The sequence below is a fragment of the Neolamprologus multifasciatus genome, chromosome 13 (genome assembly GCF_963576455.1).
Source record: "Neolamprologus multifasciatus chromosome 13, fNeoMul1.2, whole genome shotgun sequence".
Classification (NCBI taxonomy): Eukaryota; Metazoa; Chordata; class Actinopteri; order Cichliformes; family Cichlidae; genus Neolamprologus; species Neolamprologus multifasciatus.
Genome location: NC_140451.1, coordinates 6,491,698 through 6,517,685, shown reverse-complemented (window position 1 = coordinate 6,517,685; position 25,988 = coordinate 6,491,698). Strand labels below are relative to the sequence as shown.

Here is a 25,988-nt window from a genome sequence, read left to right as displayed (position 1 = left end):
AGGAGCAGGATTTTGAATTCAATTCTGGATTTAACAGGAAGCCAATGAAGGGAAGCCAAAACAGGAGAAATATGCTCTCTCTTTCTAGTCCCTGTCAGTACTCTTGCTGCAGCATTTTGGATTAACTGAAGGCTTTTAAGTGAGTTTTTTGGACATCCTGATAATAATGAATTGCAGTAGTCCAGCCTGGAAGTAATAAATGCATGAACTAGTTTTTCAGCGTCACTCTGAGACAGGATATTTCTAAGATAACACGGCTTGATCATTCAGTTAGCTTTAGCCCAAAAGATAGCTAATGCTCTTAAAATTTTTCATTAGTAAACCAACATGAGGAACTTAAATTTGGCTGACAGCAAACTTAACTTGATAATATATTTATTACACTGTATAAATTAATAAAGAAAAAAAAATCTTTTTTCCACTTTCCCCCCTGCAAAGGTATGAGATCACAAAAATGTGACTGTGCAGTTGCAATGTTGATTCTGGATCAACATTATTATGAAGAATATTATATGAACAAGACCATGTCGGGGATACCAGATACCAACCAGCTGGAAACCTTCTGAGGGATACTGTAATTGTAAAAAGACTGATAAAAAGATGAAGATTGTCGCTGTACTTGGGCGTTGAACATTGAAATTGGAGCAGAGCTTACATTTCAGCAGACTAGCATGCATACATTCTTGTTTGCTTGCACTCACCATTCATTCCTCTGAATGAATTTACAAATATAATACATTTGCAAAATTAAAACGGCGAGAAAAATAGTGGCTATATTAACATTGAAATAGCATTTTTTTTTAAATTTAACCTTTATTTATGCAGGTAGTCCCATTGAGACCCAATGTCTCATTTGCAAAAATATAAAAGTATGGTAAGTGTGGCTCACTGGGTCCACTCACTGGGCTTAGTGCTCAAGGGAAAAAAGCAGGTTTTCAGCGTGGCTGTCCTGCTTTTTAAACACTTGTACCTCCCACCAGAGGTCATGAGGTCAAACAGGTGCTGTCCAGGGAGGGGTGAGTTGATTTTCATAGGTTCATAGCACAGATTTCATAGATTCTCAAATGCAAGTCTTTAATGTGTTTTCAGTGAATAGGGCTGAATAGTACAGCTCAAGATTATTTAAAGTTCTAGTTTATAATGTAGGTTTTTTTTTGTCTTAAAATTTATGATTTCAACTGTGGAGGTGTGGACGTCTTTTTCTCTCACTTTATTTCCTCCATCCATCCACTTGTCCTTATCAGGGTCGCAGGGGGTTGGAGCCTATCCCAGCTATCATAAGGCAAGAGGCGGGGTACAGGTCGACAGTCTGTCGCAGGGCTAACACAAAGAGACAGACAACTATTCACACTCAGGCTCTGGGTTTGAACTTGTTGCTTCACTATGTCCTTTCTGTGCCTGTGTGGGTTTTCTGTGACTGACCGCCTGTTCAGGGTGCGCTGCGGTTCCTGCCAAATATCGGCTGAGAAAGGCTTCGACCCCAACGCAAATCTGTTTGGATAATGGGTTAAGAAAATGGCTACTCATTTTCTGATGTAAGCACACCTTCGTTAACAGGTGTTGATTAGAGATTAGATTAGAAACTTACCTTTTTTATACAGTGGTAAAAAAGGTAAGCACAGCATCATCACTAAACTCACCTGCAGTACTACAACTCAGTGTGTGAGTGGAAACTGTGTTGTTGACTGCAGACAATGTGTTCCAACATGCAGTCAAACATTAACTGCCACGATAAGGCACAGTGTTAATAATTTTCTCACTTTAGTGGAACCCCAATATTTCTAGGTTGGAGACCGAGACGAGGTGCAGGTAAAGTCGGCTCCTGTATCTAAACCTGTGCTGTACTAGTGTGTGCAGCCTCTCCTGCTCTGTGCTTGCTTGTGAGACCACTGTTTCATGGGTTACAGTACAAACACAATATACTCGGGTGCCTGCAAGTGCATTTATTAGTGTGTGAGCTTTCCGTGTATGGAGATGTGTGTAATGTATGTCTGTATGTGTTGCTGCGGGTGCCGGGTTGTGCTGATATAGTGCCTCATTAGCTGCTGTGGACACTAATCTCCTTTGTGGCAGTCTTTCATCCTTACCGCAGGATTTATGGACGCCCTCGCGTGCTGCCAGTGCAATACGTCAAGCTGTCATTGGTTGATCTTACTTCCTGGTTACCTCCCCTCCACCCCCTTCCCTCCCTGGGTTTTAATGTGCTATTTGTTTCACCTGTTAAGCAGCAGGCGTTGGAAGATGTTAGTAGAATAGTGGCTGGCAGGGGTAACATGACAGTGGGTCATGCTTTTAGTAAACTGGATGGAAATAAGCTGGAGAAAGACCAGAATATTACAGCTTCTGGTTCACTCAAATCTGACTTAAAATATGCTGACTGGCTCAATACAGGTAGCCTCTCTTTCTTTTTTTACCAGGTCACCAGAGACCTGTTTACGGTTGGGTTTAAAAGTTTACATCTGCTCCTTATAGAATTTTCACTTATCATATCCAGATGGAATTTTAATAATTGAAGGTGAAATGTTTGTGAAAGAGTTGATTTGAAATGTTTCAAGTTTCTGATCATGTGGCAGGCTTGTAACATACCTAAGGACGTACCTAAGGCTACGTCCACACTAATGATGCGTTTTCAAACGAAAAAGCATCATTTTATCTCCGTTTTGGCCTCCCGTCCACACTGAGACGGCATTTTCCTCAAGTAAAAACGCAGCGTTTTGAAAACGTACCTTTCAAAACAGAGCTGTCCTGTTGCAGTGTGGACACTCGAAAACGCAGACTTTCTAAAATGATGACGCATTTTAGTCATGTGATGCAGTCATGTGACCAATTAAACAAAGATAGAGGACATTATACAGCAGTTCTTGTGATTGCTCTCAATTTTGACAGCTCTAAAAAAGATTAAGATCAGTTTGTACATGCTCCAGACAGCTTTTCTTCAAATTCTTAATTCCCACTCGCTTTTGCGCATGCGCAGGACTGGAACGTGAGCGGTTTTGGTCGTTTTAATGTGGACGCACATTCTGTGAAAATGACTGAAAACGCTAGTGTGGACGCAGAGCGTTTTCAGACGAAAACGACGTTTTCAAATCTATCTGGGCTTGTGTGGACGTAGCCTAAATCTGTGCTGAAGAGGTCTGCCAGTGACCTAGGGGATGCTTCCTTTCTTCAGGAAACAAACAATCAGCATTCCAACTTCAAGGCTCCATCACTGGATTATTCACTGTTATCCAAATGCATATATATAGACACACACGTGTGCGAGTAAAGATGCACACATGCATAGCTGCTCTCCTTGACAGGAGCAGACACATAGGCGCAGATGGCCACGCACAAACACGTTCAGATGCAGCAGGACGCTAAACAAACACACAGGAGTTTGGTGTCCTAGTTTCCATCTGTGGAGGGGCTGTTCTCCTGCTCTTGCTCATTCCTTCACTCACAAACTCATCTCAAGGGGGAAGGGGGGGTGGTGTTAGTGGTGGTCTCATTGTGGTCACATGACGTGTTGCTGCTGTTGTCGCAATTTGTGTGTGTGTGTGTGTGTGTGTGTGTGTGTGTGTGTGTGTGTGTGTGTGAAAAAGAGAAGACGTTTGGATCTGCATGTTTGCATCACTGCTCTTGTGAGGAGCCGGTTATATATATTTTCTTTGTGTGTGTAAGAGTCTCCCTGCCAACAGTTCCTCCTTCTTCTCTGATTGTTTCTCCATCAGAGTGTGATCTAATACAGGGATTACTCTGGGATTAAGTGACTCTCTCATAAAAGAACACCTCACCAGCTCCATATCTCCACAAGACTGGCCATTTGTTATGGAGTATCCTCATGTCGAGAACATCTTATAGGAGTGAAACATGAAAAACGCTCCAGACAGGAGTCAAGTGTTCGTGAGAGAGGAAGTACACCGGCAGAGAAGATGTCCAGCCTCAGAAACTAACCCAAAACATGTTTTTCTTAAAGCCAACCAGCAAATTTAACTCCATGGTTTAATTTTTTGCACACACATATACACACATATACACATTTATCATTTATGCAGTTTATGACAAAGTCTATTTTTGGAAAACTGGCCAGAAACACTGACTGTGTTAAGTTAGTAAGTTATTACTGCTCTGCCATTAAGAAACAGGGAGGTCTCACTTGAGTTACAGTTGTGTACGTGGTGCTTTGATACTTTGTTATGGCGTGGAAGAAAGTTTCAGTGGTAGTTCAGTGTTTTTCAGCGGCTGCTCTGGGACTGTGAAAGAGTCTGAGAGTAATTAAGGAAAAAAGTAAAAAACAAGTGTTAAATAGGCAAGCACAAGCATAATGTCAAGCACAAGGATTGGGTGACCTGTTCTATGATTAGAAAGGTATATAAAAGAACATAATAATATATAATAATAATAATAATAATAATTATATATATATATATATAATTTCTACAATAAGTTCTTAGAACTAAGGAATCCTTTCAGATGAGAGGTGAAATGTTTTCAAGAACCTAAAAAAGTGCACTTGCCTTCAACTCAACCACTTACGACTGCCATGAGGTGGATGACTGTGAACCTACAAAGCTGTGTATACTCTCATACTATCTGTGTATCGAGGTGTCCATGGGTTCTTCCTGGAACGTTGATGGTGTTTTCCAGAGAACTGATTGGTCAGCAGTCGGTGGTTTTGTACCTGTTGATTTCCTGGGATCTTGGCTTGAGGTTTTGCTGGAAATGAGAGGTGCTGCATGTTGTGCTGAACCCACAGAGAAGGGTTTGGTTCGTTCTCCCATAGCACAAATAAAACCACGCTCCTGATCTGCTCCAAATGACAGCTTGGGAAGTAAGTAAGGGGATGGTGAACACAGTGGAGAGTTGAACACCTTAGCAAAGAACCGTCTTATTTGTAGATTTTAGATACCAGGCAAGATCTAAAACTCCATTATGGCTCTTAATTTCATCAAGACCTGCTGGGTAGGACAAGGTTTCCTAAATTTTAGTCAGTGATGACATGTTATAACCTGATGAGTATTGAATACAGATTACAAGTCAGGCCACCATTGTCAGACTATAACACAGACAACATTATGCATTGCTTTTCATTCTGAATCCTCTTGGTAATCATAATGTGATTACCTCTTGGCTCTTTGGAATCATAATGTGATTACCAAGAGCCAGAGTTTGGGGGTTAGGGTTGGGGTCAGGGGGTCATTCTGAATACTGTGCTCTGAAAACATGTCATTCCCACATAATGATGTAGATGTAGAAACATGCCAACTGTGGCTTGGTTTACAATGAAAATGATCTGTTTTGCTCGCAGCGTGACTCTGTTTCACATGTTTATAATGAAAATTGTGTTTGTGTCAGTCAACTGTCTTCTAAAGAGATAATTCAGTCAGTATTCAGTGAAAAGGGGAAAAGAATTGTAGTTATTATTTAAATATATAGTATCAGTAATAGCTGACATGGAACGCTATACTTTAGGAGGACTACAGGGATACAAATTAACACAGATACACATTTTGCATCTTGGTCATGTGAACATCTATTTCGATGTCAACATTCATTATCTCTGTTTTATATGGTTATAGGGCTGGGCGATATGGCCTAAAATCCATATCGCGATATAATTTGAAGCATGTGCGGTAACGATATATATCACGATATATTCTTTTCTTCTGTATAACGTATTTTCCACACTATAAGGCACACTTAAAATCCTTTAGTTTTCTCAAAAATCGAGAGTGTGCCTTATGTATGAATTCTGGTTGTGCTTACTGACCTCAAACCGATTTTGACGTGCAGAAATCTGTTAAAAATGTTTTGATGGATTGTCAGAGCATTACGGCTGCTGTGGTGAGGAGCTTCGCGGAGTAATCTGGGTTCAAAACTCTGTCAGCTTCAGGTCCCAAAGTCAAACGTACACTGAGAGTTAAAAACGGTCTAAATTCTTTCATCTTTAATTAAATGTAACAGAGTTAGAAGTTAACAGGAAGTTAGCTCGCTAGCTTCCACCTAAACATTTCATACCATGTTCTGACTGAGAGATTTTTGAAACTAATTAAAACGTACAGCTCTGCTACCACTTCCAACATAAATGAAGACAGAAAACTAAACAGCAGTGGCGTTTGCAGGGTTACTGAAGTTGGACTACCTGGTATATAATGATGTGCTACATGATTGCTAGCGACACAGCTATGTTAGCACAGTGAAGCTGGAGGATGAATGCCAACTTTTTTTCCACTCCATAAAAGTTAACGTGAGGGATTCTGGTGGTCAGGGACAAATGCAATTGCATAGCAGGATGCTATACACGGGCCAAACTTCAGTCAGGAGAACAACTGAGATTATTCATCCACAATACGAGGTTAGTTATTAATATACTGCAACAACATGGGAATAAAACAGCTGCAAGAGAATTCAGCATTAATGAATCAATGTTCATTATGAAGTGGAGGAAGCACAGTTTTTGGCTTTCCCCATATTTCAACAGTGCTTCATCTCTTTGCTATGACTGTCGCCCGCCATAATTTGCACATGATAATGGTTGTAGCCGCTGCGATGCTTTCGACCAAAACAGGCGCAGCTTGATGACATCATCAACATGCGCTATCGCGATAGAGCGATATAGTCAAAATCTCTATCGTTGGCCAAATTTATATAGTTTCTATTGTATATCGTTTATATCGCCCACCCCTATATGGTTATATTGTTTCTGTGTTCCTTCTGGCAGTTCATTGTATCCTTTGAATTTGTACAACATTATTAGCATATTTCTATATGTATTTGAAATAATAAACAAAAAAAACAGAACGTGTATATATACTGAATTCAAGGACGATGCCAGGCAGGTACATCAGGATGGTTGTAGATATGAAACCCATATGGGAGGAATGCTACGGTTTCCACGCTAAAAACCTGCAGTATTCTGATGACGCCGACATGTGCCAGTGTGACTGATGAGGAATGAGCTCATTGTTTAGTGTTTGCTCAACTTTAGCTATTAGTAGAGGTAGCTGGTTAGCTAGCTGTTTAGTTATGTGTAAACATGCGCTAGTGTTGTATTACAGGTCTGAGACCTCAGAATTAGGGAGACATTCAAAAGGACTGTTGGGGGGGGGGGGGGCAGAAATAGTGGGGGTGTCCAAATTCAGAGGCTGCATCCACCTGAGGACCCGGCCTTCGCGGCCTAAGTGGGCCGGGTCCTCCGAAAGCTGGGTAGACCGGAAATGAGCGACTGTGAAATTGGATTGTCGGAATTACGTCACAAGCTCTCTCGGTGGAGTGAAACTCTGCCGTCTGCTCCTTGCTATCTAAAATATAACCGGACGCTGGCGTAAATTCTTGACCATCTCACACTTCTGTGTAATCAGTTTTCTGTTTGACATTTATTCAGCTGTGTGAAAACCCCCGGAGGAACCCTCCCGAGGGATTAATAACGTTTTATTTAATCTAATAACTTTAATCTTAGCCAAACCGATTTACTCGCAAAAAAATAAAACACTGAAAAAAGCCCAACAATAACATGTTTAAGTTATTTCAGTGACTTATATATCATGTTTAACCTGAGTAGCGAAAGACCGCGGGGGTTTGAAAACGATGTGCCGGGAGTTTGCTGTTCTCACCGGCTCAGATATTTGAAGTTTACACAGCTACATTCTCGCCTGAAAATATGGTAAAAGTTTATTTTGCAAACCAGAAAGACAAATAAGAGTAATATTAAAACTAAGTAGCTGCATTAGCCATTGATGGAAACTGGAATTGGCTGGGCCAATCTGGGATATGGTTTTTCAATTTTGTTGTCCGGGTGGAAAATCGGGAGAACTTTGGGAGAATAGTGACACCAGGAGATTTTCAAGAGGGGCACTGAAATTCGAGATTCGCCTGGAAAAAGAGTCCGCAGAGCTACTGCGTCAAAACCTTGGAGAGGATATAATGCATCTAGGGAGCTTGTTTATTTAGGATACAGGCATTGCCACTGCTGCTGCTGCTGCTGAAGAAGATACAGAGCATGAAGATATGTAACAATGGGGTACTGGCCTAGAAGATACATATCAAGGGATTCAGGCCAAGGAGATGCATGTCAAGATACCTTCCTGTAACCACTGAGCCTACCAAGTGGTACTAGGCTGTTGGGAATATGCGGTGCAGCTACTGTAATCGACATATTATGTGTTACGTCTAACTAGTCTCAACGTGTTAATGCTAGCTTAATGGTAGCTTCTTTTAAATAAGCATTGTCATATGCAACACTAGGGTGGCACTTGGGGTGGCAAGAGATTATTTTAGGGGGCCACGTGTAGATCCGCCTGATGTTATGTTAGCAGTATTATGCAGTTGTTCCTGTCCTTGATGCAGTTTGCACTTCACCATCACACTCTTATGGTTTAGTGCAAACAAAATTTAAGTGTCCATATCTCCACACCCTTAAAAAAACTGCAGAGTATGTCACAAGTTTCTTCTTCCCTGCACACAAACTGTAATCACCTAAGATATATAAGTAGGAAGAAAACGGCATGTGTGATGGGTTTTTTTCCTATCTGCCAGTCATGCAGACCATTTAAGAACTTTCGTAACACTAGCTACAACAAAACTGAAACTGTGACGTGATTACTCAACAGTAATGCGTTATGTTGTTGTTTCATGCACTACACCTAAAATTGCCACTAACACATGCAAGCTTTTACGCCGCTGAAATGTTTTTAACTGTTGGTATATGTTAAAAGCAGCATCTGTGCTGACAATTTGGCTGTATTTAAAAAAGGGATCGCTCAGAGAAAGAGTCTAAAATTGTTCAAGTGATCAGTTGTGGTACCTTTTATGTATCTTTGGAGGTTTCCCACAGATTTGGATTCTGTTCATGGTAGTAGGTGGGGGAGTACTTCAAAAGGACTTGAAAAGTGGAACACATACACTGAACAATACTGTTTTTGAAGTACTTCGTGCCAGATAACGTATCACAAACATGTCTTACCCCATAGATGGACTCTGACCAAAACTGCTTGTTTTTGTTCGTGGCTGCAGGTCCTCATTACAACAGCCCCCTACCTTGCACCCGGTCATCAGCTGTAGTTGGTGGTGTTGGAGCCTGTTGTATCAAATGAAACACTGTAAAATCAAGACAAATGTAATCTGCATTCACAGCAAAATATGTGGCAGGCGTCTCTGTCAGAATGTTGTTAAATGTTGCATTATCCTTTTTGTCTAAAGACCTTTACTTTCATCATGAACAATGCTCATTTAGAAGTCTGTGTTAAACTTAAAGTTGGAACATGAAACCGGGATTCGGAAATTGATTTTCACCAGTGTTCTACTTTCTGTTCTACTTTCCTCTCTCTTCCCTGCCTCAAACTTCCATAGTTTTGTGTCATGTGACTAAAATGACAATTGTCCACATCTTGTCCATATTATTTATTTTCATGGGAAGCAAGTCAAAAGGTATTAATGGTGTTGTTCTGATCAAGCTTTCTTTGCATACTTTCTAAAGTGTAAAAAAAAGGTTTCTCTGTGAATTGTGTATTGTAAGTATAAAGCACACCCTGTGAATGACTAAATCAGCAAAGGTAATTTGCAAAATGTGTCAGTGTCCTCTTCAGTACCAAACACAGCTGATGAGAGAAATATCTCAACAGCGTTTTTGCTTCAAAAACAATTTCCCAATTAAAAGGCAAGTTGTTTTTAAAATTTGTAGTCTATGACAGAGGAAACAAAACTTGGGTTTGCACATAACCTATAGCAGAATAACTAAAGGATGGTTTGGTCTGATCCAGTCCTAATTCTAAGATTTATCAGAAAGGAAAATTTTAAGCCTTAAAAGAAGCGTGGGTGGCTGTCTCCACAGAGGAGGGGCTGAAAGCTGGAAGCTTTGCATCCCATTCTACTTTTAGGAACCACAAGTAGGCCTGCTGATAGTTTTTTTTACTACCTACTATAGAAATTTCAGCGTTTTTTTTACAATGGGACCGCAGATAAACAAAAAGTAAAGTGGTCTCAATGTGGCCAACAATGAACAATAAGCTTGACATCCTTACTAAAGGATTATCTATTAGCTTTTAGAGCAACTTGATAAAAAGGAATTGCTAAAGTGTGGTTTAGAAATAACAAATGCTCAAATTTGTTTTCCTGCTGCATCATTCTGGGACAGGATGTTTAGCAATACTGTGCAGAAGAAAAAAGACATCAGAAACATTTGTTAATGTGGACGCTGAAGGACAGAGCCTGGTCAAAGGGGAGTCTAATGTTCTCACAGTGTTATTGGAGGCCAAGTAGACACTGTGTTTCTACCACTTATGTCTGAATTTAGAAGTACAACATTACATTCCAGATAATAAGTAAAAGTTTAATTGGTCCCATTTAAAGAGATGTTAGCACATTAGCATAAACAATAGCTTTGCTGGCAAATCTGACTCAAGTGTTTTGTGGGTTTTTTCCACTAATTTTGAGATTGAAATTAAATTTCTCTTTTCACCTTTTTAACATCAAAAATTTTTTTGACCAAGTGAAGAAATTAAATAAAGATGTTCCAGTAATATTTGTTAGGAAAGCACTGAACTTCCCTGTGTGACTGCGAGGCATGTCGGCCCACCTGTCAATGTACGGACGAATAGGCTAGCATTGCAGTGTTGATCTGGCAGCCATCCACCTTGGCGGTCTGGCTGCAGAAAAATCACAGATTGGTGAATGTTTTCACCGAAGCTATAATGTCCCACATGAGGCAGTGTTTTGCTTTCTTTGCTCTGTGTATATGTGTGTGTTTGTGTGCGCACACATTCTCCCTCTCTCCCCGGTGGTGCTGGGGTGTTTGGCAGGATAAATATAGCTGCGTTGGTGTAAAGCTGTTTTCTCCTCGGCTTTTGTAGCTTTAATCAAAAGCAATCTGGAGGAGGGAGGAATGGAAGGGAAAGTGGTGGGGTGAGGGAGTGGGAGGGGGGGAGGAGGAAGAGGAGCGAGAGAGATGGTAAGAAGAAGAGTTGGGAAAGCGGGGTGATGCCAGAGTGTTTTATTTTAGCTCTCTTTAAAGAGTCATTGGGGAGTGCTCAGGAGTAATGAGAACCCTGGTGGCTGGAGGAGTGGGACCGGCTCTAACCTCCACTCACCCTCCTCCTCCTCCATCCACTCACTGTCTCTTTATTTCCCGCCCAGCCTCACTTCCTCTGTCATCTCCTTCTTCCTCATTCTGGCGCTCATATCACTTTGAGTAAAGCTACATTCACACTGCGAGCCGTCCTTGCTTCTCTCTGCCTTTCTATTCTGGGCTGTAGCCCACACCTCTTATCGATATGAGCTGATGGTGGTGGAGAATGTGCACAGAGAAACTGTTGTTTTTAAGACCAGCCGCCATGTAGCACAGCAGAAGAACAGAGCCCTCTGTTAGTTTTGTTAGTGATCTTTTGAGTAAAGTTTACTGTAACAAGCTGCTGTGATGCCCTGGCGACCTGTCCAGTGACAGCTGGGATAAGCTCCAGCCCACCCCACCCGCAGCTCTTAACTGGATAAGCAGTTAAGAAAATGAATGGGTGGATGGATGTTACCAGCTGGTGCTGTGCTCAATTTTTGACAAATCTGTTTAGGCTAAAGCTGAAGCTCCAAAGATTTTACATTTGCCTTTTCTCAGCTTTCTTCTTTTTCATTTTATTTTTTAAGAAAAAAAGAAATGATAGAAAAACTATTCAAGATATCAGAAAGTTCTGATCTCTCCACATTTAGCAGTGAAAGCAAGAAAGGTGAGTCAGATGTACAAAATTTTTTTCCAATTTTGATGCTTATACCAAGTGTCAGTCCTATAGCACTGTTAAGTAATTCTGTGTTAAGCAACAGGCTTTAGTTACACTGTTATACTGTTTTGCAACTTTCTAAGGTAAAATGAATATGTCCAGGTATAAATGTGTATCGCTCTGGTATTCATTTATAAAATAATAAATGCCAACTGGATCGAAATAAATCAAGTGTTAATCTTTTTCACCTAATTTATTTGAAAAGGTCTTAGTGTGAGAGACTTTCCTGTTTACTGCTGTCATTTACAGACAGGGTGCTTTCCCTGCTCTCACTGTGTGAACACCTCCTCATCTGAGCTCGTGGAGTGGAGCTGACAAGAGTCATTGATGATGACATAGCATCAGGTGGTTTTACGACACCTTATGTTACCATAATAACGCAAAATCTAAATCTAAGTATTAGACCAAAATGAAAGAGAAACCAGCATGAAAAAGAATTGTGTACTCCTGAGCTTTTCACTTGACCACAAAAAACGACTGCAAGCTTTTCAAGCTCTACAGATGTAGAAAGAAAAGCTACAGTAGCTTTGAAATACCTCCAAAGTGTTATTAGTGAAGACTGCTGGCGTGTTGGTATCGTAAACACAGAACAAAATAGAACAGGAATTGAATACTTCAACACCATAGATTGACTCATCTTCACAATCCCTCATCTAGCTTCTTAAGGTCAGGTTTGCATCAATAGCTAAATATTGATTACCCTGGTCTGAAGTTTAGATTCTTTGAAGTCTTAGAAATATAGTCAAAAGAAGACGGTTGAAGATAGTGGATACATGGAAAGCTGAAGTTGGGGAGAGCAACAGAAAGGCCAAGTCCAGAACAGACACTGAATAAGTTTTTTTGCTATATGCACAGTGGAAAACATGTTGCCCTGTAAGATATTTTTTCTTTGCTGTCCACAACAAATGCAGAAAAACATATATAAACATATAAAATAGCTACACAGAAGAAATGATCATTAAAAACAATTAAAAAAACAACTATAAACCCAGCATATATAGTCAAAAACATGATAAATAGGAAACGCTAGCATGGTGGTGGGTTGCAACCATCTTTAATATACAGTCTATAGAAGTGACTAGTCAGTCACTCAGTAGGCCTCAGTAGGTCTGTCCTAAAGCTTTTCAGCTTTAATGGGGACCACGGTGCACAAAATGAACATTATGTTGTCCTCAACAAGACTTTAAACTAGAGCAAGACCATAAGGTGTTTACTGAGGTTACAGTCCAAGGTAGCTGAAAGCTTCTAGTCATGCTTCTTTTTGAAACCAGAGTCGCCGCCTGATGGCCATTAGAAAGAAATGCAGGTTTAGGGCATTAGCTGCACAGCACAAGAGGACCGGAGAGGGGAACAGTATCATTTTATACTTGATGCCATTTCTTTAACGTAGTGATTACAGTCTGTTCATAGAATGAATGCAGTATCTAACAGCAGCTGAGTAGTGGAAACTGGCGTCAAAGGCTTCTTTGATGCTTTGTTTGGAGCCAAGTCTGAGTGTGCCACATACTGTACGTGGTACAAAGTCTGTTGGTCGCTTGAAACTGAATTAGCTGTCACTGTCAAAAAGGGTTAACATCAAGTAATCACTACATCCCGAAGTGGTTATGCAATTCACTCAGCTGTGTGGGTCTGATGCATGTGTCACGTGTCTGCGTTTGGACTCACTCTTTGCCGTAGTGCATCAGCACAGCCAATGTATAGTCAGTGTGCATATGTGTGATGGGACAAATAGAAGGAAAGAAGACGGGAGATATCAGTTTGGCAGCGACTTGAGTGTCCTTTCATTATCCAGTTGGCTTTGTGTTCCTCATTTGGAGGCCAAGAGCGGCCCACAGTGGAAGCAAAGCTGCTCCCTGCTATAACTGCCTTGATGTTGATCTTAAAAGGCTTCCATAAAAACCTTTTTCTGGGCAGCAGAGCAGCTCTTTAGGAAGTGCATTGTTCCATTTCCTGTTTGACAGTCACAGCCGTGCCTCAGATTAGTGCTTGGCAAAATACTTGGCTGAGATGATTTCTACTAACTGCAGTAAAGAATATTTCCTTTCTCTTCGACACCTTATTGTGATACTAATGTGAAAAGTGTTCAGCTCCTCACCACTACTTCACTGTCGTGTTATGCAAGTATATGTCATATATTATCTGATCTGTTTGTGCAGAACCTCTGTGATGACAGCTTGTTGGCAGATTAGCTGATAAAGATGCATGTGTCGTATGGCTGTTATTGTAATCCCCACCCGTGCTCCTTCTATCTTAGGTGATCTGGGTGTGCAATAACTGCCGAAAGCAGCAGGAGATTCTGACCAAGCCAGGGGAGTGGTTCACCGGGCCCCCCGGGAAGCCCGCTGGCCTCGGTTCAGCCGTCAGCGAGCCGTCAGTGTGCCAAGCTCCCGGGGACAAGAAGCTCAGATCTCGCTCCCAAGCACCACCGGGGTCCACCACTGCAATCTACGACCCCAACCGACCGAGCGCACCTGGGACCGCGCCTGTCACTGATGCTCGGTCGCTCAGTGAACCACCACGAGACACGTAAGGCGGAGCTATAAAGTAGAATCCGTGTTTCTGTGGCAAAATGCATATGCAGACATGGGCAAACAAAAGACATATTTTATTCTTTTACCTCATGGGTGCGACGAACATCACTGAAAAAGTGTGAAATGTTCAATGTTAAAATATAAAGGAGAGTAATTTGCTGACAAAGTTTTTATTTTAAATGCTGTTGTGGTCACAAGTTATTTTTCCAAGGTGAAATGATTGATTTAATCTCTTTAAAAAATAAGAATTGGCTGCACAAGTTTGCATTTATTTTGGATTTTCTCAAATCCACATGGGGTCAAAGTAGACTTACAGGTTTAATTATATGCATGTTGTCCCTCAACCACATACTTTTGGTAGCCATCAATAAGCTTCTGACTTCATTCTAGCTGCATATTTGACCACTCATCTTGGCAGAATTGATATTTTTTACTCAAATTGGTTGGTTTCCTGGGATGAACCCAGCATTGAAATGTAATCCACATTCAGATTGGGGTGTTGGGAATTCCACACGCTTAATATGACCCTGTTTAACCATTACAAAACCACTTTTGATGTGTGTTTGGGATCATTGTCCTGTTGGAACACCCAATTGTGTTTCAACCATCCAGCTGTTGATCTGTGGGGAAGTTGAAGAATTTGGAGGTAGTTCTTCTTCTTCATTATCCCATTATTAACTTTTACAGTGTACTACTATTGCTAGCCCAGAGCACAACACTACCATCAGCATGCTTGGCTGCTGGTACAGTTTTTTTTTTTAGCTCTGAAAGGCTAGCTTTTACTCCTCCAAACATACCTCTTGTCATTGTGGTTAGTAGCTTGAATTTGTCTGACCATAAAACTTTTCAGGCATTTGACTTGTTCATGTGGCAGCACACTTTCCATTTGTGTATTGGTCAGTCCAAATACTTCAAATACCAAAACAAATACTCGTTATGCTGGAAAGAGAAACTGCCAGTTGTAATCAATAATTTTTTATGCATGAATCATGTAATTGAGACTGTGTGTATAATTTAGATCTTTTGTGGATTAGAGAAAATAATAATAATAATATTAATATTAATAATAATAATAATAATAATAATAATAATAATAATAAAAAAAATGTGCACCCAGTTCTTGTTTTATAAAGTAATTAAGGATGTATGCTGTACGTTTTTTTTCTACCCCTGAAAAAGAACAGTTAATTAAACATAATTAAAAGTCCAATATTCCCATTAAGTGTCCATGCCCATGATGAGTCTATGTGCACCTCTGGCCTCAATTTTATACATTTCCTGTGTTTGCAGCAACATGTGCATTTAATATCTGTGCAGGTACCCTGTGGATTTTATGGTAGCATGCAGATGCAGAGATGAAGATCAATGTGTAAAATTGCTGCTACATTTACATAATGAGGTGACAAGAGCTCAATACTCAAAAAACTCCCACGCAGAATGTGATCAATCCATCTGAGGCCTGAGTACTGTGAAGGCAACAGCATATGATTCACCCTTAATTTGTCACCCTTTGATACTGTGACTCAGTAATGGAGGGATCTACCTTAATTTGAAAAGTGAGAAGGTGCTGCACACGCTGGAGTTACTCTGGAGTGATGGTACTCTCTTTCAGATCGTATCACTTCCAAAGACAATGACCACTAACATCGCTGCATTAGGTTGTTTTGAGGAATAATAAAAAAAGAAAAACAAACAAACACGTAAAGCAAGTAAAAATATACTGTTGGTGTATATCCTTTCCCAATGTTTACTGACAATATTTACTGGGACGTCATCTCCCAATCCAGAGCTGGTGCTGACAGAACAATAAAAACTACACTGTAAAAAGACAGATGTTGATATTGTTTACATGAACAGCAGTGGGTCCACTCAAATCCTCCTCTAACACCAGGAATATTTCTCATATCATTGCAATAAACAGCAAAAACATGTATTTTTGTTTTCTTTAAAAAATATAAAAGCAAATTGATTTACAGCCTCTTTGGTTAAGAAGACACGTGATCAGATACTTGTACTGAAAAAAAATCTATTTAAAAATAACATGTTCATATAGCTACATGTGTGTACCTGTCTGAAATTTAGCAGAGACGTGTTAATGTTACATAACGTATTACTCCTTCATGGAGCTTTGCAGAGCCTCAACTAGATCTTAGAGTTGTCACTAGGGGGCAGAGTGGAGTGGAGAAGACGGGAGTCATATTATGCATAGAAGAATTATCTAAAGTGTCCATGGCAGTCATTCTCTATATTTCTTATAACTTTTTCATTTGTTTTCTTCTTCTTCATGGTGAACTCTGCTGTTGATCCTTTTCCGTTCTCCACCAGTCAGTCTCTGACCTATTTATATTGTCATCACTATCACACTCCGGGCTTCCAAGAGCACTGCACATAAGCGCATGTCTGCAAACAGACATCATCACACAACCATAAATCCCACATCAGATGTGTGGAAAGGACGGCCAGCCAATGGTTATTCGATGTCCAAATATTTGCTTTGTATTTATTGCACTAATAGCATTTCAGCACTCCCTTTATGTATAGCTGAAGAACTAGCAATACATACATACAATACATTTTTAAAAGACAGAGCCAAAGATATCTTGATTTTTTTACTCTATTCGTTCTGACCTCTGCTAGTTCCATAATTTGGGATTTGTGGGGTTCACTGATTAATACTGCTTTTCTTGAGATGCTCCTCTTCAAGAGCCACGTTTTTCAAAAGAACCACAATGTACTGGTAGCCATCAATTCCTGGATTCACCAGATAATTAAACTTCATAAACCTCCTCAAGAGCAAGTGAAATGTGTAAAATTGTTAAAAAGTGCCCATTTTATCTTGTGTTGTCTTTGAAAGCAGTCCTAATGCTTGTGTTATTGAGCACCATCTCCCACATTCCTCATTTGCTTCCATTATACAATGATGGATTATGCCTCTTAGCATTGTTTCCTATGCCATTCATTGTAATGGAAGAATGAGGCTACTTCCAGCACACTTAATAGTAGAAGGAGTTTTCACTTGTGACATTCTATTAGTGGACACTAATGTTAACAATGAAATGGTAACAGATGCAAATCACACCAGTGGCATTTGTCACACATGGCTTAAGTGGATACATTGTATAAGCAGAAGCTAAAAGCAGCCACATACATTAACCAAAGTCTTCCACCCTCCTCGTGCCGTCACAGCTGTCTGTGATGCTCGGTTTGTGACTCACTTTCCGCCAAATGAATCGTATAACTACTCATTGAAGAGCCTTCTTACGCGCACATGTGATGATTTATTGTTAACTCAATGGGAACAGAAAACTTCAGAATTTCACATTGTCTGACAAAACACCCTATCGTCGACTTGTTAAGTGATGATGTAATGCCCTGTGACACCCTGAGTGACAGATACTGATTTACAGGTTAATTATTATTGGCAGTGAAGGCTAAAACAATGAGATGATTCAGTTTGCATTAACCTGTGTAACATTGTCACTTACACGTTGTCGTTGTAAGCTTCCTGCGGAACAGTTCTCTAACCAAACCAGTATCTTGTCTGACATCACCCCTCATCTGTATACTTTCCCTCCTCAGGAGGAATGGACGGGGTGGAGGAGCTGGTCGGGGAGAGCGGCGGCAAGGCCAGCCCAGGCTGAAGACCCAAGTCTCCATGGACCGGGACCTCAGGGGGGAGTCTAGGGAACGCAGGGAAAGTCGGCGCCTGACAAAGGGACGTTCTCTGGAGCACGATCCTGTGGGAGGTGTTGGAGTAAGACGGACAGAAGAGGGGGATTACCATCACATGGACCACACCGGTGCGCCCCCTCGACAAGCAGGGCCCGTCCCTCCTGGGGGCAGGGGCCATCCTGTGCCCGGGCAGGGTCGAGGCACAGGCGCAGGGGGAGGTGAGGTCGGGGACGGTGCCCGACCTGGACAGAGGACGGCGGGTGGGGTAGGCGGGCTGCATGAACATGCTCTTTCACAGCAAGCCCCTCCCCCTGAACTCAGAGAACCTCCCGATTCAGGTCCTGGCTCAGCCCCGGGCCAGGGACCCTCAGTGAAACGGACCAAACGGGACAAAGCTGAGAGCATGCTGCGCAACGATTCGCTAAGCTCTGATCAATCGGAATCTCTGCGTCCGCCACCGCCGCGGCCCTACAAGTCAAAACGAGGGCAGGGGGCCGGAGGGAAGAGACAAACGAGCGTCAGTAGTTCGGAGGAGGAGGGCGGGACCACGCCTGAGTACAGCAGCTGTGAGGATGCCGAGATTGAAAGTGTCAGCGAGAGAGGTGAGAGAATATCCATCATTACCTTCTGTTCATGAAGAAACTGTGGCGTATATTGATATCTGTCTAGTCATTTGTTTGTTTATCCGTCCATTCAATTACACGAGATATTTATTTTGACAGAAGATGAGGAAATGATCCACCCTACCCTTTGTTTATGGCATCTTAAGTCAGAGCGGTACATTAGCCTTGTTCTTCAAGCTACAACATTTTTGATTTAGATTTTAAAACCAAAATCTCTGTTTTAATGTGTTTTTTTGCTGTGAACTATCATCAACCAGGAAGACAATATGATATAAAGGATGGAAATTTATAGTCATGCAAAATAATAAAACATTTTAGTAAGTAAGATGTAAGTTAAGATCAAATAAATAAAATAAAATGATCATTCATTTTCAATTATTTAAAAAAATCCAGCTTTTTAAAAATTGCCTTTCACAATAAAAGTGTGTATTATAAGCCTCACGGCCTGCCAACTTAAGGACCGGTGATTTTTCCTTTAATACAAAAGCTTTGAGCTAGCGCATGTATTTTATTAGCCTGCTGTTATTATTATGTTTTGCATACATAAAATCAGCTGGAAAGTCCATAAAGACCTCTAAAGACTACCACATAAAGATTACAACTTATTCTTATTCCTATATTCTTTTACTTTCTTAGCTCACATTCATCCACTGATTTTGGATTACCATCGGTTAGAATATTTGGAATGAACATAAACCCTCATTTAGTGCTTTCTCACTTGTAAAGAGTTTACTGCTGGACTGTAGCTATACTAAGTAACATGTGAAGCAATTACTTAATAAAAAAAACAAACTAGATCCCGATGGACAACCCAGAGTGGGATCCCTGGAGGACAATGTGTTAATGTTATATTATTTTTTATTATATTCCAGTCTCCAGGGCACCCACTAGACTGTGTGGGTCTTTAGCATTAGGCACATAAAAACCCCCACCTTACTAACAGAATTTATTTCACATCATGCATTTCATTGTATGTTTGAACGCTCCCATCTGACCAGTATATTATGGGAAATGAATTTAAGAAGTGCAGACAGTTGTTCGGCTTCCATCTGTGATCCTAACTTGCACTGTGTCAGTCTGCGAGTCTACAAACGTTTCGCTTCTTTAACACCGTGTGCTCACTGATCACAGGTGAGGTGACTCTGATGTAACCTCCTGATTTGGAGAAGCACTGCTCGTTTATCAGGTTTTTTTTATAATGCTTAGTGAAGCGCTAAAACCTCAAGTGTTACACACCAAACGGCTTGAGAACAAGCTTTGCAAAGGCAACATTTGAGAGGCGTGGTCTGGCTGCGCCTGCAGAAACGTAGCACGTCCTGCGATATTCTTGCATGCAGCAGGCTGTAGCCGGCAGTCCGGGTTGTCAAAATGAGCAGCTACCCAATAAACTGCCATGCACGTTAACAAGTGTGTGTATCTGAACATTTTCCTGTGTGTCATGTTGTATTGTTTTCAGCTTGGCCCTGAGGGAGGACAATCCCACACTGAGCACACATGTACGTGTGTGCGTGTAGTGTGTTTGTGATGGGGCAGTTTGACCCCAGTTAATCCCAGGCTTGAGCTTCTGTGGCTTTGCATAGCCAACTATGTCCCCAAGCCTGAGCACACACAACTGTTTACACTCTAACCTTGTCATGTCCAAGCTGGGTTATGTCACTTCACTACTAACCATTCCAAGGCATTTAGACTGGCTGCTATGTATCCGACTGTGTTAAAAATAATACAAGCCATAAATAAATATACACAGCTGGAAGGAAGTCATATTTTTCACTGTTTAGCAGCTTGTAACCAGTGCTACAAAAGCATTGCTTGAGTTAAATATGACCAGTCTCATATTTCAGAGCTGCTGTTTTTCTATCACTTCCTGGGAGTCCCATTCTTGCCACACACTGTGGACCCTGTCATTTCAAAATGGATCAAGAAATTTGCGTAGAGAGCAAACTCCTCTCACAAACTTACCTGAATTTTAGTCCAGAGGATCGTAGCTGGTGATGAGAGTTGGGTTCTTAGGTAGTTAGTAGCTAGTCATAAATAGCAGTTAGATAGCAGTTTGACCCTTTGAGACATGTGCTGTAACAGCAAGCTTAAGTAATGTCATTCAGCTAAGTGATAACGTAAGGATACATGGATTTTCTAAAAAGGTTTTTGGGCCTTTAAAGATCACTCATGACTCTTAGAGTTCACCTCTCTTTTCCTCATCTCATCTAATAATAATTAACAGAACCCAACAATCACACTGATTGTATTCTCATGCTACATTAAATTTTATTTTCACTGGAAACCAACAAAAGTGTGGAGCAAAGGGTGGAGCGCCAGCCTGGACCCACAGCAGCCGCTGTGACATTCATCATGTGGAGGTTTAGGATGAGAGTGTGCTGTCAGGCCAGGTTTTAAACACATTGGTGTGGCAGCAATTCGCTGCTTCCTTTTTTAGCTCGAGACTGAGACCAGGTCAGCGCCAAGATGTGGTTGCTGGCAGCTAAGGAGCATCCAGGCATGTAAATCATTGTAAATTCGGGGCACAGTAGATCTGTGCAAGTATTGTCCTACATACAAACATGCGCTACCAACTCACACTCTCAATGGAAGAAAGGGAAACATGATACAAACACTTGAGAATTCTGTCAGGCAGTATTTAATTTATTGCATTTTAGATTAATTGGTTTTACTTGGATTTTATAGAGATATAGAGAATAAAGGCAGACTTATTGATTATAGTTGAGTTTGCCAGATAAAATAACTGATGCTGACAGGTTTTATCAGCTACAGTTAAAAGCTAACTAATAGTTTTTCTGTGTGCTGGTGTTCCACTAGTCTTCTTATAAACGTGAACCTTGTGAAAAGGTCCTTTATGTACTCAATGTCTGCATGTAGTCTCCTTGTACCAGGCACCAGACAGAAATAAACAAACAGCCCCTTTGCTGTAGAGCTAGCTAGCCGTGTGTAAGATGTAGGCTAAGATAAACAAGTAAAGTCATGTTCTAGCATAACCTGTTTAGCATAGATACGTATTTGTGTTTTTGAAAAGGTAATCTGTTTAAACAGTAGCCTTTTAGGGCTACAAAATTAAAAGGAGTTTTGTCTCTTTGTCGTTAAAGTTAAATGGAGTTACTGAAGTGTAGAGCTAAAATTAGCTTCAGTTCCGAGGCAGCCAGAAGTTAAAAAAAAGAATTTTTAACCACATGATCACAGATTAGTTTAAATTACTACATATTGTTAAATGTAAGAGAATTTCTTTTATCTTTCTGTGTTTAATAACCTTTAACAGGTACTGATAAATGCACAACATTGGTACTTGTTTGATTTTTACTGACTTTTGAGTGATAGGGTAAGTAATGTCAAGTAGTTGTTACTTGACATAAACAGTCATAAACAATAGATGGTACTCGTACAGTGTAGGGTATTTCCATGTTATGTATTCAGAATACGTTAGAGTAACGTATTCTGAATACTTTGGACTACTTAATATATTGTCATGCTTTTTACAACTACATGAATGTACCATTTCTGTGTGATTTATTACTATTAAGGTTACTCGCCATACCAATACCAACTAGATTTTTAAATCTTAATATAAAATGAGTAACAGTCGGGTGGACATTAGGTAAAGCTGCACTTTTTGCAGCGATCTCATATAGGAAACTATTCCACGCGTATATAAAACAGGTCCGCAGCTCTGAACCGTAGTAAAGGGACTTCTGACTAATACATCGGATTCTGTGTCGGGCTCATAGCCGAAAACTAGCTTTACTTTGTTGTCTGGGTCAACTTTGCTAGCGAGAGACAGAGAGAGGCTGCTCCAACTGAACTTATTGTTTCGAGTCCTCAAGTGGCCATCTGGGTCTCTCTTCAAAAGCAAGGCAATCTCTAATCCTTACTATGGATAAATGTAAAAAGTAATTATAACTTACAGTACTACTAGAGGGTGTATCTGTATCCCTGTGTTGGTGTTGTTCTTGTATTTTCGTAATAATGTTTGTCCATGATCAGCATTACAACTGACCAATCACGTTGTTGTGATGTTATAGCATCGCAATAAAAAACGTCTGTGGTTATGTAAAACTTCTTCTGGAATAAATGGTAAGCATTGCAAGTGTTTTCTTTATTAATTTATGCAACATAATAAATATGTTATTAAGTTAGGTTTGCTGTTTTAGGCAAATTTAGGGTACTCATGTTGGTTTGCTAGTGATAGTTAAAAAGAATTGGCTAACTTCTTGACTCCTGCTAGATGAATGCTCAGAAAATGTAATTGCTGAGTTGTAATACTGATCCTGGACCAATTCATGCTCTATTAGAGATAGTAAGCTAGTTAGCCGTGCATCGTAACACTTGCAGCTTCCAAATGCTTTTGCTCCTCTTTGTTTGGTTTTAAGAACACTGTAAAAACAAAATGCCAAAGTCTTGTTGAGCTGTGACTGGATAAATTCGGTTCCCGTGGTTTTGGTCAAAGTGCAGGTTCTTCTTTATAAAGAATACATTTTATTTAGGCCATGTGGCCAAGGCTCTTCCTGCATAAGCAAAGAATTTTTAGCCACAGTCAAAGTAAAATCACCAGAAATGTCATAAAATTAACACACGGTAACTCAGACTACTTGCCTGTTAATTTCATGGACAAACCTTATGTGTGGATTCACCCTCCACAAAGGCTCCTTGTAGGCCATGAAACATTGATGGGTTTCTGTAAAAATTCTATTATTAGGATCGTAAAGGTTTATTTTTAAAGGGCTTATTTCACACTGTCTCTGTTTTAGGAAACGTGAAAAATATTATTTGTTGTTAATGTCCCATTCCAAGTTGTGTTCAAAACCGTGTCCTGAGCCGGTAGTGGAGTTTTCTCTTTCGTTGTTGCCATTAAAAGTGCCGAAACACAAAAACAATGCACACTCGCAGCCATGTGGCTCACCCACTGCATGAATCTATGTTCACGCTCAAATTATGAAACTAAGAACTGGGTTGAGCATTTGCTTTAAGATTACATAATATCACTATAAGTTGTCCCAAGCCATTAACCTCATAGCTTCCCCGGCTCCTAGGAATGCTCAGCTCTGTTTTACTCTGTGTCATAACAGTGTCGTCGAGGTCCTGCGCACAGTGCAGCACTGCCCTGCAGCCCGTGTGTACAGGCTTTGGATTTTGGTCTACGTCACGAGCTAGAGCTAAACACAGTCTTAGGAATAAATTAATAATTAATTAATAGAAAAGGAGATTGGGCATTTCAGGCAGTGGCACCGAGGTTGTGGAATTCTCTTCCACTGTCTTTACGTTGTATAGCCTCCATTAACTCCATCACAAAGCGGCTGAGCCCATGTTTATACAGATTTAAATTGTTATGATATGTTATGCTTTTATTTCTTGTGTTTTATTGTGAAGCACTTTATGGCTTTTTATCTGTGAAAAGTGCTATAAAATTCCTTTTTTAACCTACTCACTCGCTGATTTTTGGTTCAAAGTTACTTTTGTAATTATTATCCACAAAGTATAAGAAAAACCCAGCTGCCTTTCCTGATATTTATTTTAGCCCTTTTCTTAAAGAGGCTTTGCCTTAGGAAGCTACCACTGTAAATCTGAATATGTAAATGACTTGCCTGCGTAAACAAAGGTGACAGTGACGTGCTACGTCTACTTGTGGTATAGATAAAAGTATGGCAGAGCCTAGTTTGATTTCAGCTGATATCTCTTCAACAAAACATATAGATTTTTTTGGGCATAAAGCTACATCGGTTATTTTTCTAAAACCTGTTGATGCCTTAGGTTTGTTTTGGAAGATTTATAAATTTATTTACAAAAAATGACCTTTAAAGTCTGTGCTTATTAATTTGAAATAACATTTCAGTTTTAAATGATTCTGCAATTTACATTGTAAAGACACAAAGAAAACATTAACCATTAATTACTCATTTTAATAACTTTATTCTTACTTTTGTGCTCAGTTTCTTGCACTTTTGAAAAGCACTTCAATGAATATTTAAATAGCTTTAATTTTAGCATTTATTTAGCTCATTTTTCTCAAGTTTCATAACGATATCTTTGCATTTAACCCTCAATGTCTCATGTATCATGTTTGATGCATACAGTTTTTGAGAGTTTTTAAGACTACATCAGTTCACTTCAGTTTTTATTATACAGCACCAAATCATAGCAACATGTTCTAAGGCATAGACCTACAATCATATAAAGACAACAGAGAACAGACCAACAATCGTATGACCCCCTATGAACAAGCACTTTGGCGACAGTGGGAAGGAAAAACTCCCCTTTAACAGGAAGAAACCTCCAGCAGAACCAGGTGCACGCAAGGGTGGTTCATCTGCTGCGACCGGTTGGATGCCCCAGAAAAAAAAGTAAATTGCACGATACATTTTTACGCAATAAATTGCAAAAATTTTTGGATGTAGAAAAAGTGCAAATAATGTGCAAATAATATTTAATTTTTAAATTTTGTCAGAACGGTCAATAAATGCTCCATGTTAAAAGACAATAGAACTTTCTGGAAATTATTTTGTGATTTAGAATTTAACAATATTAACTTTTATGATGTATAGCAGCTTTAAAACTAATCGTTAGTATTATTATCACTTAATAAGCGAATCAATTTAGTGGTTATCAAAACATATTTATTAACACATATAATTTATTACCACATATCTATATTTGTTTCACTGGCTCAACCTATGCCCGATACCTAAATAATGTGAGAAAATATCTGTTATTGACACGCTTTTGTGCTTGTATTTCGCCTTACATTGTTGCATTACCCCTGGAGGAGATCAATAACACCTAATCTCTGAAGTGTCTTGGATGGATTTAAAGCGTTTTAAAAGGCTTAACCATCCATTGGTGTCATCGCTGCCTCAGTGGAAAACTTTTTAGGCCACCTGCTGCCGTGGTGATACATTTCTAATTCCAGCCCACTCTTGAATTTTCAATAAACTTAAGCCTCCCCATTGTAAACAAGTACCTCCTGAAGAGCCCCCAAATTTGGCTGAGCTGTGTGTGTGAGGACTCCTGGTATGTGCTGTGTATACAGTGTGTGTGTGTGTGTGTGTGTGTGTGTGTGTGTGTGTGTGTGCGCGCGCGAAGAAGAAGAAGAAGGAGATATAAGGGAGGTCATTGTTTCCTCTGCGACTTCCACATCTATCCAGCTGATCTGATCTCTTTTCTCTTGCAGGCGACTGGGAATGCTACCCACATGACCCCACTGTGTGGCATGTAAGTCAGTGTTTTTCCTTCTGATTAATATTTTTTCATACATTAAAGATAGTTTTGAGAATCAGCATGAAGTTGTTCAGGTGTTATTGTTGTATTTTAATTAAAGTCCCAAGTGTGTAAACATTTATGTGGATGTACTGGAGTACCAAATAGTGCCAAATGGAGCGTTTGTCTCTTTACAGTCTGATCCTCCTGTCCTCGTTTAGCAT

The 25,988-nt window shown here is 40.1% G+C and overlaps 1 protein-coding gene across 21 annotated transcripts in view; it reads left to right on the top strand.

Moving 5' to 3' along the window:
* Positions 1 to 25,988, top strand: part of rims1a (regulating synaptic membrane exocytosis 1a) — a 119,041-nt gene that overhangs the window by 54,747 nt on the left and 38,306 nt on the right. For all 21 annotated transcript variants that reach the window (XM_085182871.1, XM_085182873.1, XM_085182870.1 and 18 more), the window contains 3 exons: positions 13,996 to 14,267; positions 17,852 to 18,546; positions 25,739 to 25,779. In XM_085182871.1, the coding sequence (XP_085038997.1) occupies positions 13,996 to 14,267; positions 17,852 to 18,546; positions 25,739 to 25,779 (1,008 nt within the window). The remainder of the gene's footprint in view (positions 1 to 13,995; positions 14,268 to 17,851; positions 18,547 to 25,738; positions 25,780 to 25,988) is intronic.